The sequence below is a fragment of the Culex quinquefasciatus genome, chromosome 3, assembly GCF_015732765.1.
Source record: "Culex quinquefasciatus strain JHB chromosome 3, VPISU_Cqui_1.0_pri_paternal, whole genome shotgun sequence".
NCBI lineage: Eukaryota > Metazoa > Arthropoda > Insecta > Diptera > Culicidae > Culex > Culex quinquefasciatus.
In genome coordinates this window covers 17,264,431-17,284,647 of record NC_051863.1, presented here as the reverse complement: position 1 = coordinate 17,284,647, position 20,217 = coordinate 17,264,431, and the positions used below count along the sequence as shown (strand labels likewise).

The window sequence follows — 20,217 nt, the reverse complement described above, 5'->3', positions numbered from 1 at the left end:
ATGCTCGTAAAAACACAGCACATGATCGCCACCGAAGGTATCACAATCCTCCGAATGTGGTAAAACGCTCGACTACGAATCCCCAGCGAAGACCCCAGGTTCCTCCCAAATTCCCTTCGGTTCAGATACCGTCGAACCCGCACCAACGGCCCGTAGTGCCGCAGAACGATGAACATCCGCAGAAATGTCACCGCACAAGCGATCACCACCTGCAGACAGCTCAGAATAATCTCCAACCGTTCCCGCCGGTAAATGTTGAGCACCGTGTTCCGGAACGCCACCAGCACCGGCAGATAGATCGCCCACCGGTACACGGTCCACCAGCGACGAACCTTCCCGCTGTGGCCGGACTTTAACCGGGCTCCCACGACGGCCAGCAGAAAGTCCAGCCCGAAGAAGAAGTCCGTCGAGTAGTCAAAGTCCCGGGACAGCGTGCGGTAGTAGGCGGTGACCCGCGAGCGGAAACGATTCCACAGCCTGCTTGCCACTTCCATGCTGATCGTAGTTCCAGAACGTACTGGTGGGGGTCAAGTTTCGGTTAGTGTTCCAACCGATTGGTGACTTTTTTTCTAATGATTAATAATAAATTACTGCCGGTGTCATATTTTAATTCATTACTTATTCAACGCCTCTGGAAAGTTCTTTTTGAAATAGTAAATCTTCCGGCTAGGATTTTCAGTTAAATTAACCCTTCGCTGTCTAGAAAGCGTACACCGGGGCTTTTACCATCTTTGCAAAAATCGTTCCAAATTCCTTGATTCATTCTGCTTAAAAACATTGCATCATAAAATTGCATCAACTTTGGCAGCATTAAGCAGACCCAACAAGGCGCTGGAAGAAAAAATAACTAAGCTGACAATAGAAAAATGGGTGTGGCTCAATGCATTCTCGTTTGATTAGAATACATTTGGGAAATATTTTTTTTTAAATGCTTGTAAAAGGAATAGAATAATTTTTAGTAAATGTGAAAATAAACTAAAATGTTCACAAAAAGTTGCTCTACTCGTTGGTGTACTTGGTTTTAGTAACTTTCAAGGAACACTCCAGGTTATCCAGCATCAATCAAACACGACCGCTTATTAGGCTTAAAATTGGTATATTTCCCCTATCTCGATTTCTTAAAAACGCGTTTTAAATTTTGACCTACACAGAAGAAAGTCAATGATCAGGGACGTTGGTTTACGAGAGGGGTCGGGGCAACTTTTTCCGATATCGTGCAAGTTGGTGGGGAATATCCCGGGCAGACGGTAATAACAAAATTAATAATATTTCATTAACAAATCCTGTTATAATAACAAAAAGTGTTATTATTTTATCCTGAAGTTCAACTTCAAGAAGAAAAAATAATAACAGTTTCTGATAAAATAACAAAATTTGGTATTGAAGTGATATTATATTGCCAAATATTAAATAACACGCTAATAAAAGGGAATGTTTTATATTTCAAAAACTCTCCTAATAACAAAATTTGCTATTCGTTCGGTATGCTGAATTTCTAAGTGTCCATAACACAATCTGTTATTATTTTTTCTTTTGTTAAATATGTTTAGATCTTTGGGATAATTTTGTCTAATTTCGTCAGGGTCATTATTTTGGTCATGAAATGGGGTCATTAAGCTGAAATTATTCTAAAAAGTTGAAATTTTGAAAGCTGATTTTTTTTAATTATTTGATATACCCCCTAAAAAACTTTGTTTAAAATGGTTAGAACTATGGGATAATTTTGACCAATTTCGTCAGGGTCATTATTTTGGTCATGAAATGGGGTCCTTAAGCTAAAATTATTCTTAAAAGTTGAAATTTTGAAAGTTGTTTTTTTAAATTATTCGATATACCCCCTAAGGGACTTTGCTAAAATTGGCTAGAACTATGGGATAATTTTGACCATTTTCATCGGGGTCATTATTTTGGCCATGAAATGGAGTCCTTAAGCAAGGGTTTCCAGCAAGGCCTCAGACTGGCAAGTAATTAATAATTACTTTGATTTTAAGCTGGTAATCAGGTAATTCATTAATTACTTAGAAATTCATAATTATTAGAGTAATTTAAAGTAATGATTTGGTAATTAAAGTAATTTTGAGTAATTAAAGTAATCTTTTTTATATTGTACTTTTTCAACGAAACTTTTTGATTTTTTTTATATAATCTATTAGAACAGTGTTTCTTTTTCATTTCAAATAAGAGTGTCACACATAGATTGAAAAAAGACTGGTTCTGTATATAGAAGGCCTTATTCACCATAGTTCTCTCCTAAAAATTTCCTAAAATTTATTTTCAACATGTTGTTTAGCGAAGCTGATTAACAACAAAAGGTATATTACCCAGTGAAAAATGTTTCATGAATCCAAAATCTATTTATTTTTATTAAATAATTGTAAAAATCTAGAGTTTTTTCTTTAAGGGACCTAAAAGCAATTGTCTTTCATATGTTTATTGGGCTCAATAAAAAAAAGTCGAGAAATATGATTTTTTTTGCAAGAACTACATTAGAGTTGGTTATTTTTTTCTATGTTTTTTCTATGTTTTTCCTTCTAATAGACAGTCAAAATTATTTGAAGTTTATGTGGATCAAATGTTTGAAACCAAAATTTACTTAATTATCATTGATAAAAGCAAAGTTTTCAAGTGAAAGCCATTTAAAAATCAATAAAAATAATAATAATTTTTTTATATATATTTTTCAGCTAACTACAGCAGTTGACAGTCCTTAATATCTTTTTCTAAGAGCTGAAATATTTTCTTGAAACATTTCCAAATATTTCTGAGACAAATGTTTCATTGTTAAAAATCAAACTCAGTGAAATTAGAATGGACTAATCAGATGGCGAAATTAAATCAAATGTAAATGACAAATTACACATTATCCGTATTTTTGGTAACGGATTTTTTAATATACTTGAGAAAAACAAAACAAACGAAATAATGTCAAACCAATGTTCGAACAACATTTTAAAACATAACGTTATTTTGATGAATTTCACATTTTTCATAAAGAGCCCCTGCAAATATTTTTTATGTTTGGCTCGAAAATCTGGGGGCCATTTTTAAAACAACTTCAATATTTCAATGGCATTCGACTTGACAAGTTTCAGCACCCTCTAGTGGGAGAAAATTTTCAATGTGTAAACATGAATCAATTGTGAAATATTCTGCTATTTTCAATAAAAAAAATTACAAAAAAATCACAATATCCAGATTGGCACAAAAAAATAAATAAAAAAGCATAATTTAAGACTTTGAGCAAAACAATACTGTCTGTACTTTGCTTGATATTGCGTGTTTATATTTTATTTAATTTAATTTATTTTTGAAAGAGCTATCGAATGAGCTATTTATAAATATTTTAGTTTAGAACTTTAGAAATAAATACTTAAATTTATTTAATATTAAATAAAATATTTTTTCATCATAGTGAAAAAAAAAGTAATTAAAGTAAAATTATTCTTAAAAGTTGAAATTTTGAAAGCTGTTTTTTTAAATTATTCGATATACTCCCTAAGGGACTTTGCTAAAATTGGCTAGAACTATGGGATAATTTTGACCATTTTCATCGGGGTCATTATTTTGGCCATGAAATGGAGTCCTTAGGCTAACATTATTCTAAAAAGTTGAAATTTTGAAAGTTGATTTTTTTAATTATTTGATATACTCCCTAAGGGACTTTGATAAAACTGGCCAGAACTATGGGATAATTTTGACCAATTTTGTCGGGGTCATTATTTTGGCCATGAAATTGATTTTTGTAATTATTTGATATACTCCCTAAGGGACTTTACTAAAATTGGCTAGAACTATGGGATAATTTTGACCAATTTCGTCAGGGTCATTATTTTGGCCATGAAATGGAGTCCTTAGGCTAAAATTATTTTAAAAAGTTGAAATTTTGAAAGTTGATTTTTTTTAAATTATTTGATATACCCCCTAAGGGACTTTGCTAAAATTGGCTAGAACTATGGGATAATTTTGACCAATTTCGTCAGGGTCATTATTTTGGCCATGAAATGGAGTCCTTAGGCTAACATTATTCTAAAAAGTTGAAATTTTGAAAGTTGATTTTTTTAATTATTTGATATACTCCCTAAGGGACTTTGATAAAACTGGCCAGAACTATGGGATAATTTTGACCAATTTTGTCGGGGTCATTATTTTGGCCATGAAATTGATTTTTGTAATTATTTGATATACTCCCTAAGGGACTTTACTAAAATTGGCTAGAACTATGGGATAATTTTGACCAATTTCGTCAGGGTCATTATTTTGGCCATGAAATGGAGTCCTTAGGCTAAAATTATTTTAAAAAGTTGAAATTTTGAAAGTTGATTTTTTTTAAATTATTTGATATACCCCCTAAGGGGCTAGAACTATGAAATAATTTTGACCAATTTCATCGGGGTCATTTATTTCACCATGAAATGGGGTTTCAAGATAAAATTAATCCGATAAAATTAACTTTTGAGAGTTCATTTTTTTAGTTTTGTTATATTCCCTAACGAAATTGATTTATTTATTGAGAATTTTTGAAGTGTGAATAACAAAAACTGTTATTATTTTCACAGAGCCAGGAAGTCGGAGCTGACGTTGAAGTTCGAGCTGGAGTAAGACCTCGGAGACTGCATCGGATTCAGCCAATTTTTAACAACTTTTACTTGGAGTCGGAATCTGTGAAGTCGGGTATTTTTGGAAAGCTGAAGTCGTCGTTGACGTCATATCCTGCATCCAGAGTCGGAGTTGTCTTCAAAGTCGCTTGGAGGTACCCGACTCTGCAGCCCTGACTAGTACAGAGGAGTTATGACAACTGCTGGTTTATTTGCAAATTACAATTAAACCAAAACAATAACTTTTTTTTGTTATGAAGACATACCAGTTCAATAACATTTTTTGTTATTATGCTGCTCCACCTCTTCGCACAAAATAACAAATCTTGTTTTGACATAGGACTATGTCTCTATTTACTATATTGGGGGGCCAGTTCAGAAATTCGATCCAAAGCGTCACTTTTAAGCGTTAAAAAAGGGGACATTTTGAACGCTTATATCTTTTTTCCCTGTGAATAAATCCAGACGGTTGGACCACCAATCGAAAGAGGAAGACTTCAGCTATTGTTTAACTACATAGATAGTCTGACTAAACATAGTTAAAGCACTTAAAACATGCAAACAAAATGAGTAATTTTTCAGTACAAATCGGACAGATGACCAATCAGAGCGAGCGTATGCATTCGAGGCCGCGCCCCTTTTGTGCCGTTCTCCGGCTGTGCCGCTATATAAGCAGAAAATTTCGCCAAAGCAAGTCACATTGGAACGAGCACTCGAACTGTGCACGTCGGGCCGGCGCGGAGCAGCAGCAGCAGCAGCACAGCAGCCGGAAAAAAGGAGGAAGCAGCAGTCAACATGAGGCTAAAGAAGCTGTGGACGTTCGTACAGGTCTAATCGGGCTCGCGTGTGAGCAACAATCGAGCAGCAGCAAAAGGTGGAAGAGCGTCGTGGAGGAGAACGGGGATGGCCCCGCGAACCAGGTTCAGTCGTAATTAAACGGCCCTTTTCAGGGCCAATAAATCAATCACGAAAGAGACTCTATAAGTTCATGCACGTTCATTTCTGAATTATTAATTTTCCTGAAACTAACATTTTGAACATTTTGAAGGTACCGTCATTGGGGGTGACATTGGGTCTGGGGGTGAGATTGGGTCATACAAATTACTGCATTTTTGTATGACACAATCTCACCCCCGATGACGGTACGTGTAAATCACTTCAAAGCGGTTTACCGAAATATTACTGAAAATGACAGCCGAGTTTCCAAACTATCTGCGCCGAAAAAATGAGATTGAGTTGCTATCGATTAATTTAAAATGTCAGTAAAGGATAGATTATTGACGTAGACTTACGTCTTTGTCGAAGGTCTTTCCAGAAAACCCGGGCCGAAGGCCCTGGAATATTGCGTCATCCGTCAATCTCTTAAATCTTCCTTCCCTCAAATCGAATCGGCATGATTTTGATTCCATTCGATTCGAAATTTTATTGCTTGGAACTGAAGGACAACTCTTTCGTGATAAATTAGTGGCCCTTAAAAGGGCCGTTTGTGTTTGGATGATGCATCACACTGTGGCGATAATCGCCGTTTTGTCGGCCATTTTACTCGTTCCTATCCGCAACTGAAGCGGCCTTGGTTGCTTCTGCGACTGCTAATGGCCCTCCACCAACCCGAGAAAAGATTCTGGTTGGATGGTTCTAGATGGCTGGATGGTTCTGCTGCTGGTCCTCTTCTTCTCCTTCTGCTGCTTCCTCCGCGATGGACTGATGTGGCCTTCTCGAGTGCTCGATCCAAAATGACTCGCGAGTGCGAGGTTTGGCTGCTTATGTGTCGGCAGAATAGGAGAACGAGACAAAAGGGGCGCGGTCTCAAATGCATACGCGCAAAAAAAGTTTATGCGTTGGAGACCGCGCCCCTTTTGAGCTGCTTGCCATATCCAAATCGATTTAAGCAACCAAACATCGCCCGCGCGTGTCATTTTGGAACGAGCACTCGAGAAGCCAACATCGGACCGGCGTGGAAGGAGCAGCAGCAGCAGCAGCAGCAAAAGGAGAAGGAAGCAGACCATCCGCCGGCCACCGAAAAACGGATCGTCGCGGGTTATCAAGAAGAACATCGCGATCAACTACAAGTGCGGCCTGGCCAAGCAGTTTAATTTCATCCGGAAGGCGTTCACCCGACGCAAAGGAACTGGTGCAACGAGTTTGCTGAAGCTGGCCAAAAACCGGAAGGCCGCTGGTACCGTGTAGGCCACTGCCGCTTCCGCCAAGAAAAGTCAAACTTAACAGTCCTTTTCAGGACTACCAAATCATTCACGAAAGAGTTGCATCTTCAATCATGAAAGAGTTACTTATTAAACATTGGCTTAATAGTTTTACGATAGAAACAATTGAATCTTTTAAAACGTTTTCAAAATGTAGTGATTTTGATTGCAGAATGAGTCAAGTACCTAATTTGAGGGGAAAATCATCCAAACAACGCGACTGGTGTCGGTCGCGAAAAGGAGGGGAAGTAGAGGGCCAAAATCATATAGGGGAAAGTGGGGCAAGTGTAACAAGCTAAGGAAATGCTAGTTGTAACCCATTAAAAACGTGAAAAATTTGTCGGATTTTTTTATAATCATCTTATTCCAGGTCTTGACTAAGACTTTGATAGAACAGGTTTTTAAAAAATCCAGTTTTTGACTGTAAAAAACTGATTTTAAAATTTTTAATTTTCCATGCGTTCTACTCAACTAGTGGGGCAAGACGAACAACCCGTTGGGGGCAAGAGGAACAATGCATGAAACAACATGCTAATTTGCTATCAATTGAACTGTTATCACTTAGATACATCAGATTACAATGTATTTGAAACGTTTCTTTCATTTTTAGATTAAAAAATAATATTTTACTAAATATTTTATCGTTTTTACAAAAAAAAATTATTACTGAGATGATAAATAGTAAATTTTCATGATATCACTAAATTTTGTTTGGAAATTTTTTGTTAGCAATTATTTATCAGTTTTTAAGTACTTTTAAGTATTTTTTCCCAATAAAATATGTTGTTGCAGCAATTCGTATTTTTTTCCATACTAAAAATCTATATGGTACACTTGCCCCACCTGAACAAGATTTTTTTAAAGCTCTCAACAAAAATAACCAAAAGTTAAATCATACTTTGTAATAGGTGCAAGTCATTAGTAGGGACACTACTGATCTAGGAAAAATTGCATTTTGAAAAAAATTGCCATAAAACGAATCCAATGCCTTATTTTGTACTTTCCAAATATTATAAGAAAACAAAGGTTTTGAAAAAAACTTCATTAAATCTTATGCTCCGTGGCGTTTACGTCGTTTTGGCGGTTATGTGGTAGTAGAATCAGCTAATTGCATTGCTAGCAACAATTCCTCATACTGGAAATAATCAAAATTGTAAAAATTACGGCCGTACGAGCGATTGTTCCTCTTGCCCCATATGGTCGTCTTGCCCCACCTTCCCCTATAACAACGCGCGCCAGAGCTCAGAACATCATTCTGACTATAACATTCGACGGAGTAACATCGCATCGGAGGCTAATTAAGGACCATGGCTTGCACGAAGCAGATAGCTCGCAAGTTCACCGGGGGAAAAGCACCGCGGAAGTAGTTGGCCATGAAGGCGCCGGCCACCGGAGGAGACGGATCTGCGGTTCCAGAGTTCGGTCGTGATGGCGCTGCAGGAGACCTGCGAGGTGTATCTGGTGGGCTGTTCGAGCACACGAATTTGTGCGCGATCATGCCCAAGGACATCCAACTAGCTCGTCGCATTCGTGGCGAGCGCTTCTGAAAGAGTTGTTTCTTGTCCAATTCCAAACTGTTGCCCTCTTCTCCCGTCCCTCGGGACGAGGCAGCGAACTGCAATAATTTGAATTTAAATTTCAGGAACAAATTTTGGTCTTCGGGGGCGACGGAATACACAGCTTTCTGAGGCTGCTCTCGCCCCCAACCCCTCTGCCCCCTCACCCCTCCATTTTGCTCTTAACATTCTTGCTAAAAATCGTTCTACTCCTTCGTTCCTCTCCTCTTTTGAATGGGTGTTCTGTCCAAATAGGGTTCGGCACGGGTCTTGGTCCTAAGGGTGTGCAAGTTCTGTTGGGTCGGGGAGTTAGGCTCAAAGAGCAAGAGTTCAACCCAGATTTAAAACCAGCAAGTTTGCAAGAGTAACAAATCTGGGAAGATCTCTTGCTCTTAGGCTTAACTCCCTCAGCGTTCGCCAGTCTGTCGTGTACGGGGTTCAGCTCCTCAGCGTTTGAAATTCGGTTGTGCGTCTTGAAGGGTCGTCCAAAAGCGCAAATTCAAAAGTAAGTTGGTAGAGTAGTCGTCCATAAACGTTTGGGTGGGTTGAAAGTGGTCTAAGGATGTTGTCAACTTGGGATTGCAAGTTGTCTATAAATGGTTTCCTCCCGGGTTGCAAGTTGTCTAAGGATTTTGTCGCCTTGGGTTTAAAAGTTGTCTATAAATGGTTTCCTCCAGTGTTGTAAGTCATCCAAGGCGTTTGTTTTCTTGGGATGCCAGGGCGTAGAACTTTATAACCATTCATAACTTAATTTTCTTTTCAGAAATTCAATAATCTTCAACTTTTCTTTCAGAAATTTGGTCCTTTTAGGACCACCCAAAACAATTACGAAAGAGTTACTCTTGCCATTCCATGCAAAGCCATAATCCTAAAACCATTCTTTTCAGATAACCAAACAATATGGTCCTTTTCAGGACCACCAAAATCAATCACGAAAGAGTTAGTCTTCTTCAATCTAAACCTAATCGCTTCTTTTGACGAAGAACATCTTCATGGGGCTCTCTATACAGGGTAACAACCCAAAATTTCGCGAAGCGAAATGATACGCCGTGATTCACCTTCCCCTCGCGGCAAATTTCTCCTCTTTTTGGGGCACGCTGGTTGGTTGAACAAACGTTTCCCAATCAGTCAATCGAGAGACGTGAGATTGATGTATCTAAAATCACCCCTACTCCACCGCATAATTTTCGGATCGTCGACGGGGCAAAAAGCGAATAAGGAGGTATAGGAGAATGGGTGCAAAAAGGCGGGGCATACGTCCCCGACTTAAATCAACTAAAAGCGGCTCGGTCAGTCAACATCGTACCGACGGAGCAACTTCTTCACTGGACTGGACGCGGCAAAGGAAGCGCCAAGCAGAAGGGAGAAAAGAAGCGACAATGGAAGCCGGGCCAGTCGAAGCAAATCAGATGGAAATTCAACACAGCTCTGTGCGCTGTTTAGAGGAAGCCTTTTTGAGGTCAATTCCGTCGGTTACCGTTTGGTGGTTCTTGAGACGTTATCGATACTGGCCGTTTCTGACCCGCAGACGGCAAATTAAGCGCAGTTGTGGTTGCAAGTAGAAGAAAGGCAGCAAATTGAAATAAACGGCCCTTTTCAGGGCCACCAAATTCATCACGAAAGAGTTATCTTATTCATTTCATAAAATGCAAACGACAATTGCACGCATGTTTAAGTGATTTACTATTTTCTATATTTATTTATGGTACAGTGTGAGAGTTTTCTCACAATTTATGATTCTTAGAAAAACTGACCTTTGAAGGCCTACCTGAGACGCTCATCAATCAGATCGAAATTTGTTGTGAAGCAAAGAAAATCTTTACAGAAAGTTTAGAATGAATGATGACCAATTTATCAGAAATACATTGGCCGTAGGAACGGCAAATCAAGAAAAGAGTCTTGCGCGCTTTTGATTGATTACCGCGATGCAAATTTTTGTTGTGCCGCAAAGAAAATCCATCACAGAAAATTGAGAAAAACTTCTTCGTAATCAATTCGAGCTTTTTCAGCAAATAAAAATCTTTAAACCTCACTGCCTTCTCGCCAGCCAATTTGGATTTGGAAACATGCAGTCTGGGTTAAAATTCGTGATTTGATATAACAATCCACTTTACGCCAATGATCAAAATTGTATAGAATACTGTGTGTACGCAAGCAAAGTAGATTGAGGTTAAAATTTGTAATTCGAGTGCGTGAAATAGTTTAAGTAAGTTTTTCGCAAAATATCACTTGTAAAATAGCTTGCTAGTTCCTTGAAAAGGGTCGTCAATTTTGTAGACTCGGTTCAAATTCAGGTCAACTCACTTCTGAGTTGGTTGGTTTGGTTGAGACTGAGACAAACTCTTTCGTGATTGATATATTGGCCCTGAAAAGGGCCGTTTAATTTGGTCTGATCTGGGCACCCTCTTCCGCCAAGGGTTTCAATCCACTTATGACGTCATCCCGTCTTCCTGCGACTGTCCGGACCGAGAGCGGAATTTGAATTTCCTCCTGCTGCTAGCCTTCCACCAACCAAAGAACAGATTTCCTAGGCTACTAGTTCTTTCCGCTGGTTGTCCTCTTCTTCTCCTTCTGCTGTGGCTTTTGCTGCTTCCTCCGCGATGGCTGCTTCCTCCTCCGATGTGGCCTTCTCGAGTGCTCGATCCAAAATGACTCGCGAGTGCGAGGTTTGGCTGCTTTTTATGTCGGCAGAATAGGAGAACGGAACAAAAGGGGCGCGGTCTCAAACGCATACGCGCCAAAAACGTTTATGTGTTGGAGACCACTCCCCCTTTTGCGCCGCTTGCCATACCCAAATCTATTTAAGCACCAAAACCTCGCACACGCGAATCATTACGGCACGAGCACTCGAGAAGGCCACTTCAGGACGGCACGGAGGAAACCACAGCAGCCGCTAGAGCAGAGGGGAGCAGAGACCAGCAGAGGAACGGCCAGCAGCAGGAGAGGAATCCGTTCTCGGACCGGCAGAAAGCCAGCAACGGGAGGAATTTCGTTTTCGGCCCCGCGTAGGAAGGCCAGCAGCAATAGCCGAAAGAAGAATCATCAGCAGAAGGAGGAAATCAAAATCCGTTCTCTGGCCGGGGGAAGGCATGCTGGCTGATGCTGCAGTTGAGGAGCAAGAATGATAAAGACGGTGGAAGTCGCCAGTTCCCGACTCGTCGGTTTTAACATTAAACGGCCCTTTTCAGGGCCACAAAATTATCACGAGAGAGTTATTCTTGAATCCAAATTCATTGCGTCAGCGAGAAACATACTGCTAGAAGCCTTAAAATTAAGTGTAAATCTTGTTAAACCTATTTTGCAAATCCGATCATGATTTTTGCTGCTTCACGCTGATCGATTGAAATGAGCTTCCCATCTTGGGATGTAGCATTCAAGTACCTAGTAGCACCATTTTTGGCGCTTCATAACCCTACTGAACTGCGGCTAGACAAGATGTCCCAGCATTTGCGGAAGGTGTACAAGGCGTCCTATCGGAAGCGGAAGAGAAAGGAGAGAGAGGAGGAGAGGCAGTTGGCGGATGAGCCTACCGCGGCGCCAGTGGACAACGCTGAACGCAAAAGGCGGTACAGGCGACGGAAGCGAGCTGCTGAAGGAGGTGGAGAGCGCGGGGATGAGTTCCCGGAAGGTTCTGGGGCTGGACCGTCGGTGTCCAATCCAGGAAAGCGGAGGCGGCAGGGGCGAGTGGGAGATGCAACGGAAGGGTCGACTGCGTCTGGCAGCACTTCTGCTGAACGTATGAGACGGTTGCGGGAGAGGAGGAGGACTGGACAGACAACGTTCGGTCGGAGCGAGCAAGGAGGTGCTACCGCGGATGTTACTTTCGTTGCTGGAGGTGTGCGACGGGGTGGTAGACGAGGAATCGCGGACATTTCGGTTCCAAATTTGGCATCGGAGAATCCCGAACAGGGTAAGTGCGATCGTAGAAAATTTATGCGTGTGTTTGTGTGTGTGTGTGTGTGTGTGCGCGCGTGCGTGCTAAATTTCTACAGCTTTTATTCACTTTCTAGTGATAAATTTAAATAAATTGGAAAGTGATAAATTGAAATAAATGTTATAATTAGATGAAAAATTAGCATTTCTGTAAAAATCAAATTTAATACATTAGCGTAATCGTACAAATTTGGAATAAATTTCCAACACAATACTTGTCATGCCATAGATACGATTTTAAATGAAATGATCATTAATTCAGGTTGAAAATATTCGGCCTTGTGTTATCACTGTATTTCCAATTACTCTTATAAACATTCTCATCTCAAAACAAAGGGAGAAATTTGATATGCTAATATATAATTTTCGTGATATTATATAATTTTCGTGATATTATTAGATCCATCTCAACGCACTTTTCAAATATTTTTCATACGCAACTTTTTAGGGATTTATCCGCCCATGGAGGCAGACACAATAAGCCTCCATGATCCGGTGGTGCAGATTGATGAAGAAGGTGAGACGTTAAACACATTGTGTTATTGTGAAAAATTTACTAAACATGAAAAATAACTTTTTAGAAATGCCATCAAATTCTGCACCAAGTCAGTCGGATAGCATTTCAGATGGGGCAAGCCAGGGTAGGTCTTTAAATTTATGCGAAGTTTTCGAGGTTTGGGTCAACTCTATCGTGTTTCACAGAGCCAGGTCCTCGCAATGCAAGCAGACCGAACTACGACAGGGCCACTCTTGAGTTCCGTAAGCTTTTCGTTGAGAACTCGTTTGGTGCTGTGTGCAGCGTTTGCGACAGACTTTGGTTCAAGAACGACCTGAAGCCCATCACTGAAGCTGGGGGTAATGTACTGGTACAAGCCGGCGACTTTGATTCAACCGAAGGTTTCATGGTGTGCCAAACCTGCAACAGCAGCTTGAATCGTGGAAAGGTCCCAACCCTGTCCAAAAGCAACGGATTTGTTTACCCGCCGATTCCACCGGGTCTTCCCAAACTGGATATGATCAGCAAGCGGCTGATTTCTCCCCGTTTCATCTTTCTGGTGATTCGTCGTCTGTGTCATGCTTTGGGCAACTATGGTATCATTGGGCAGGTGATCAACGTGCCGGTAGACGTTGAGGAGATGGTTCGGGTTCTTCCTCGCGATCTTGATAATGACTGTGCGATTAATGTGAGCTTCAAGAAGCACACTGCACACAAATCGAGCCATTACTCGGGGTGGGTTTGCAAGGGGACTGTTTATGCTTGGCTCAAGTATCTCGTAACTACTCCGTTGTATAAACGTGAGGGCATTACTTTTGACGAAGAACGATTGAATGCGTTCGGAGCAGATCCACAGGAGGGTCCCTCGCGGGCGGAAGAAGCCATGCCACTGGATATCATCGATGATGAAGCCGAGCTGTTGGCTAGCATGCAACAAACTGCGATGTGGAACGAAGACATGTACCTGGAGCTTTGCCCTACCATGAACCGAATGCCCTCGAGTATTTTGTACGATGAGAATGCTGAGGAGTTGAGCAATCCCGACATATACTTTGGGGTCCCGACAACGATCAAGCAAGGCGTACAAGCTACTGTGTTCAACAAGGCGAGCAGTGAAGCTAGGCGAGCTGACAGGCGGGGTGCTCGTCCAGATCACATTCTGGCCATGGCCATGAAGGTGTTATACTGCCGTATGATTGAAGGGCTCAAATGTCACTTCAAATCTGTGGGAACAGATAACGTCACACGTGCCCAGCTCAGCGATCCAGAGTTCCAGAGGAATATGATGGAGATTGGCTTGGCTTTCTTCAAAGGGATACCGAACTCTGTGCAGTACTGGCAAGGACGCAAACAGGACCTCTTCGCCATGATTCGACAGTTGGGTAAACCAACAATGTTTCTCACCTTGAGCGCCAGTGAAACTCAATGGGAAGAACTGTTGAAGGTGCTGCACAAATTGTCCAGTGACTACGATGACCTTGAATTGGCCGACCCGCTGTCGGAGTTAAGCGCGTTTCAAAAGGCAAAGTTGGTCGTTGAAGATCCTGTGACGTGTGTTGCATACATCGACAAGCTTGTTGACGTCATAATGCGCATCTTGAAGTCCAAACGGTTCAGTCCATTTGGTAAATACTACGTTGTGGATTACTTCAAGCGGATCGAGTTTCAACAACGTGGTAGCGCGCATGCCCACATCATGCTCTGGTGTGCAAACGATCCTCGTGAGGACGTTTCCGAGGACATGCCCGCCACCATTGAAATGATCAACACTCTCTGCTCCATCGATGCCTTCCGTTGGTTGGGACCACTGCTTGGCAAGAAGCAAGAGCACGCTCACACACGTACATGTTACAAACACAACGATAAACGTTGTCGTTTCAACATTCCGTACTGGCCGATGAACGAGGATCGGGTATTGGTGCCCCTTCCGGCTGATGACAGTCGTCGTTCTGCACTGAAGAAACGTGCTCTCGAGTTTCGTGAGATTCTGGAAACGAAGACTTTCGAAACTCTCGAAGACTTTCTGGCCGATTGTGAGTGTACCGAGGAATACTACCTCGAAGTGATTCGTGCATGGCTACAGCGACCAGCGTTCTTCTTCAAGCGTCCGATGAATCAGCTCTACATGAATCCATTCAACGTTTGGATTGGCGGTGTACTTCGCTCCAACAGTGATCTGCAGTTCATCATGGACGAGTACTCGTGCGCCTCTTATTTGGTTGATTACGTCAACAAGACAAATCGAGGCATCAGCGCGTTTCACCGAGAGCTTCTCGAGCTGCAGGAGCAGTATCCCGACTACGACTATCAAGGCTTGCTGAAGAAGTTGGGCGTGAGAGTACTCAACAGTGTTGAGATGTGCTCACAGGAAGCAGCGTGGATCTTGCTCCGGTTACCAATGTCCGAAGCAAGCCGGAAAATCGAATTTGTGCCGACAATGTGGCCAAATGAGAGAACCCGATGCCGGAAGCGACACCAGCAGATGGACGACGAGGGACTCGACGACGACTCAACGGACGTATGGACCAGAAACATCGTCCAGAAGTATGAGGACCGCGATGGATTGGAGGATGTGTGCCTGGCTGATTTCGTCGCATGGTATGCACCGATGAAAAGCACCAAAAACAGCTACAAGCTGCGAGGCACTGCCAAAATCCTGCGATGGCGAGGATACCCGATGAGCGAAATGGTCGAGTACAAGCGAGAGGCAGTGCTCCTGTTTTTGCCGTTCCGGAATGAACGAGTCGACCTGCTGGACCAGAACAAATTCCTCCAATTGTACGATTCGCATGAGACAGAGCTCATCGCGAAACGTAAGGAATACGATTGTGAGTTGAATTTGGAGCAGACCGTTGAGGAATACCTCCGAATAATCGCACAGGAAGGCGATGGCGAGCAAGAGAGCCGCCACGGAGAAGCACAACGAGTACGTGAGGAGCATCGACATGCAGCCAAACAACGATGACATCGAAAACCTGCCGACTTCTGCACTGCGAGCGATTGTGAAACAACGTTCGAATGTCATGCCAAAAGCTGACTACTGTGCCTGGATGCGGCAGGCTAACGAGAAGCAGCGCATGTTGATCCTCCACATCATCCATCGACTGACGAGCTTTGATCCTGAAATTCCAGCGATGCAGATCTTCCTGACTGGACCAGCGGGTAGTGGTAAAACGTTCACACTGCGTCTGATGATGGAAACCTATAACCGGTACAGCCAAGGTCACAACTCTCGCAACAACGCGTATATTGCATGTGCGTCGACAGGCAAAGCCGCCGTTAACATTGACGGTGTTACGGTCCATCGTGCCTACCGCATTGCAATATCGCGCCAGAGTGACTCAAAGCTTAGCCCTGAATGGCTGCAGACGTACCGAAATGAATTCCGGAACGTGAAGCTCCACATTGTAGATGAAGTTAGTATGCTTAGCGCAGGTAACTTCAGAACAATGCACATACGTTTGCAGGATATTCATTTGGATTACCTTCACCCATTCGCTGACCAGGACGTTACGTTTACCGGAGATTTACATCAGCTGAATCCAGTCAATGCTTTACCAATCTATAAGGCTCCGAGAAATTCGATTGGTGGATCTTGGCTGTGGGATTACATCCGACTGTACGAGTTGGATCAGGTCATGCGTCAGACCGATGTGGTGTTCTCCACCATCCTCACCGCGATTGGCGAAGGCAAGAAACTGACGGATGAACAGAAGACGCTGATCGAGAGTCGGTTCAAGTCAGTGGAGGACTGCCAACGGGAAGCTCCCAACGCCGTTTGGCTGTTCCATCAAAACGTTGATGTCGATCGGTTCAACAGAGAAGCGTTGAGTGGGCTCGAGGGTCTGGACTGTCTTGCCGACGATATGATCACAGGTCACAGCACATCCGCTCAGGCAACCAGTGCACGAACGAAATTACATAAAATGAGCACAGCCCAAACGAGTGGGCTGCCATATATGGTTCGTTTTTGCATTGGAAAGCCCTACATGATCACTACCAACATCGATGGCGATGATAATCTGGTAAACGGAGCAATCGGCGAGCTGAAGTATGTGGAGATGCGGGAAAACGACGCCGGCGAAGAAGTGATCTACAGACTCTGGTTGCAATTCGATACGGAGAAAATCGGAACCATTGCAAGATCTAAGGCGCAGGCAGTCGTTAACGCCCGACCCCATCTCCTGCAGCAGGATTGGACCCCCATCACGAAGCAGCACGTGAACATCGCTCTTGGAGGTACGATCAAATGCAAGCGGATTCAATTTCCGATTGCGAGTGCCTGTTCCATGACAATCCACAAGTCACAAGGTGGAACTTTCTCCAAGGTCGTTTACCAGTACAGTCGCTCGCAGGAGCAAAGGCTGGTGTACGTTGCTTTGTCACGGGTTACTTCGCTGGAAGGACTCTACTTGACCTACGCGGACAATCCCTCTCTAGATCCGTCTAAGGAAAAGCCTGTGTTCCACCACGCCAAGGCAAACAACTCTCCAGCGATGCGTGAGTTGCGGGACGAATACAAGCGCTTGAGGAATAACCGTTATCGAACGATCGGAGACGATTTTTCTGAGGTGTTGGCGAGTAGTGGACCAGCATGCACCCTGATGACAATCAACGTCCAAAGCTTGAGCGCTCATCACCAGGATATATCGATCGATTCCATACTGACCAGTGTAGACTACTTGGCCCTAAGCGAGACGTGGTTGGATGATAACTCCTCGGTCGAGATTGAAGGCTACACTTGTGTTGTCCAGTCCAAAAGGGATGACGCAAGATCTGGCGGTGTGGCAATTTATCGAAAGACGACGACCAAAACCAGCATGGCAGTCCCGTATACTCCCGAATTGGTGAGTCAAGATCGAGACGAACTTTTCGGTGTGGCTGATAAATACGGTGACGTTTGCGCTGCTACAGTGGATGTGATGGGCACTGAGGTACTGCTGTTCTCGGTGTACATCATCCCAGGAACCACACTGAAGCAGAAAGGTTGGTTTTTGGCACGGAAGTTGCTCCAGACTGCCCGCACTGGTTTGCCAATGGTAGTAACCGGTGATTTTAATGTCGACGTTTCCAAACGAGAAAATGTCGAATTCATTAAGTTTATGGGCGAGCACTTCCAACTATCCTTAGCTAACGACGTGAGACAGACGACCACAAATCGTGGAACGGTCCTTGATCTCACATTTACCAGAGGCATACATGTGGCGAGCAATTCGCGGTATGTATGCTATTTTTCCTACCACAGACCCATGCTGTCTGTACTACGAACTGAAGAACCCGAGCCATCTCAGTTGCATTGATCCATAAACGTTCAAAGCCGGACACGACGATATTATCATCGGATTTTACAAGAAGAAATTGAAATGTAAATTACCAGTTACACCTACACGAACACCAACTCACAAATGAACTGTAAACTCATTAATTTAAGTATACCAGAAAACTTTTGTAAACACTAACTAAACACACTGACCCCTCCCCACCCCCAAACATTAACATCACTACATCAGGAACCAAATGAAATGTAAATATTACTTTAAGAAACAGAACAATATTGTACTACACACTAAAACCTACCCAACAACCGCCCCTCCCCTCTTCCACCCACTCCTTCTCCTTCCCGCTTTATTCATATATTGAACGTATTTAATGATTCATTCAACCGTCATCAATTGTTTATTAACAGGAAACCATCCCCCGCCCTCTTGGAACACCGCTGATGGACCCAGCCAGGATCAAGCCTAATCTCATTTCTTCATTCCAGGGCAAAAATTAAACGGTCCTTTTCAGGACCACCAAAACATTCACGAAAGAGTTGTTCTGCAATCATCCAATTAAGCAAAATAAAATAATCTGGTTTTGAATTTCAATATCTATCCGAAAACATACTGTACTACACACTAAAACCTACCAAACAACCGCCTCCTTACCTTTTTCCCCTCCCCTTTCCAACCAATCCTTCTCCTTCCCGCTTTATTCATATATTGAACGTATTTAATGATTCATTCAACCGTCATCAATTGTTTATTAACAGGAAACCATCCCCCGCCCTCTTGGAACACCGCTGATAGACCCAGCCAGGATCAAGCCTAATCTCATTTCTTCATTCCAGGACAAAAATTGAACGGTTCTTTTCAGGACCACCAATACAATCGCGAAAGAGTTGTTCTGCAATCATTCAATCAAGCAAAATAAAATAATCTGGTTTTACATTTAACTATCTATCCGAAAACATCAGCAATCCTAATCAAAATTTAAGGCCCTGTACTGTCCTATGTCTTTCGGTTATGTCTCTGACATACCATCTTGAACTTTTTTCCTTCATGATTCCTTCTGTTTTATTGGTTTGTTATTGCAATAACAACATAATAACAGTTTAAGTTATTCTTCGAACAAATCTCTGTTATTGATTTTTGTTATTTTAACAACTAATCCGATCATCCCAATAACATATTTCGATCTTGTTTCGATCTTCTCACAATATCAAAAACTGACCTTCCCAAGTTATTTCCGTCTGCTCGGGATTACCGATTTAAAATTGACTAAAATTTTTATCCCCTCTGAAATGTTAGGTAATAATGGAATGCCAACTTTTGAGCATGGTACATTTTTTTCCGTAAGTCTAAATTGTTTCAGGAGACTCTTCTAAAATTTTGAAACAATTTCAATAAAATGCAAAAATCGTCCCCTTGTTGCTGGCAACACTGTTTAAACTATAGTTAGTATACATTCACAAATGTTGCACCTCAACGGCCTCGATGCCTTACTCACCATCAATCTTTCTTTTTTTCACAACTGGGGAGCTGTCCATTACAACGAAAGAAAAAATGAAATCCATTATCTTATCGCTCAGGTGCCAATACTGTTTACCCAGCAGTTTGTGCCGCACAAATTTACGGTCATACCTTCAAAATGTAGTGAGAAAAAACGATGGACTCAGTATGATTTCATCAGTTTAGGGGTAAACATCAAGTTATGACCAGATACCAGAATGGCCCAGGGGACACTTCGGCGAAATGAATCGTACTGTTAATTTTGATTGAATTTCGAACATTTTTCTCAAGCGTTCAATTGTGTTTTTTTTTTCTTTCAGGAGTCGCGCCTTCCGGCCCGGAACGACCCGGAAGTACCGCAAGCGGGCCATTCTGAAGAACGGCGAGTGCAACATTACGACGTCCAAGGTTTCGCAGCAGCACTTGCGGTTCCTGCAGGACATCTTCACGACGCTCGTGGATGCCCAGTGGCGGTGGACGCTGCTGGTGTTTGCGTTCAGCTTTATCGGGTCGTGGTTGTTCTTCGCGGTGATTTGGTGGCTGATTGCGTTCACCCATGGCGATCTGGAGGAGATGCACCTGCCCGATAATCAAGGTGAGTGGTACCCTTTTCCCTTTGCTTTGCTTTTTCAAGGGTTACTTCGACTGACTTTGTGTCCCAAC

General features: G+C 42.4%; 2 protein-coding genes and 1 pseudogene across 6 annotated transcripts in view; all 3 read left to right on the top strand.

Moving 5' to 3' along the window:
- The window catches only part of LOC6051011 (G protein-activated inward rectifier potassium channel 3), a 75,194-nt gene that overhangs the window by 35,643 nt on the left and 19,334 nt on the right, over positions 1-20,217 (top strand). For 4 of the 5 annotated variants that reach the window (XM_038259202.1, XM_038259201.1, XM_038259200.1 and 1 more), the window contains one exon: positions 19,875-20,149. In XM_038259202.1, coding sequence (XP_038115130.1) covers positions 19,875-20,149 — 275 coding nt within the window. Of the gene's footprint in view, positions 1-19,723; positions 19,805-19,874; positions 20,150-20,217 lie in introns of those variants that run through there. The other variant, XM_038259203.1, reaches the window with a different exon arrangement.
- On the top strand, positions 8,093-8,437 carry LOC6049121 (annotated as a pseudogene).
- Positions 11,204-13,109, top strand: LOC119768681. Its single transcript, XM_038259216.1, has 3 exons — positions 11,204-12,262; positions 12,734-12,802; positions 12,867-13,109. The coding sequence occupies exons 1-3, from the start codon at positions 11,698-11,700 to the stop codon at positions 13,037-13,039; spliced, it is 807 nt and encodes a 268-aa protein (XP_038115144.1). The 5' UTR covers positions 11,204-11,697; the 3' UTR covers positions 13,040-13,109.

Bases quoted from the DNA above. Each gene is read 5' to 3' on its own strand.
- LOC119768681 (XM_038259216.1), top strand. From the start codon at position 11,698: ATGAGCTTCCCATCTTGGGATGTAGCATTCAAGTACCTAGTAGCACCA. The intron at 12,263-12,733 runs GTAAGTGCGATC...GCAACTTTTTAG, and splicing joins ATCGGAGAATCCCGAACAGG to GGATTTATCCGCCCATGGAG. The intron at 12,803-12,866 runs GTGAGACGTTAA...ATAACTTTTTAG, and splicing joins GGTGCAGATTGATGAAGAAG to AAATGCCATCAAATTCTGCA.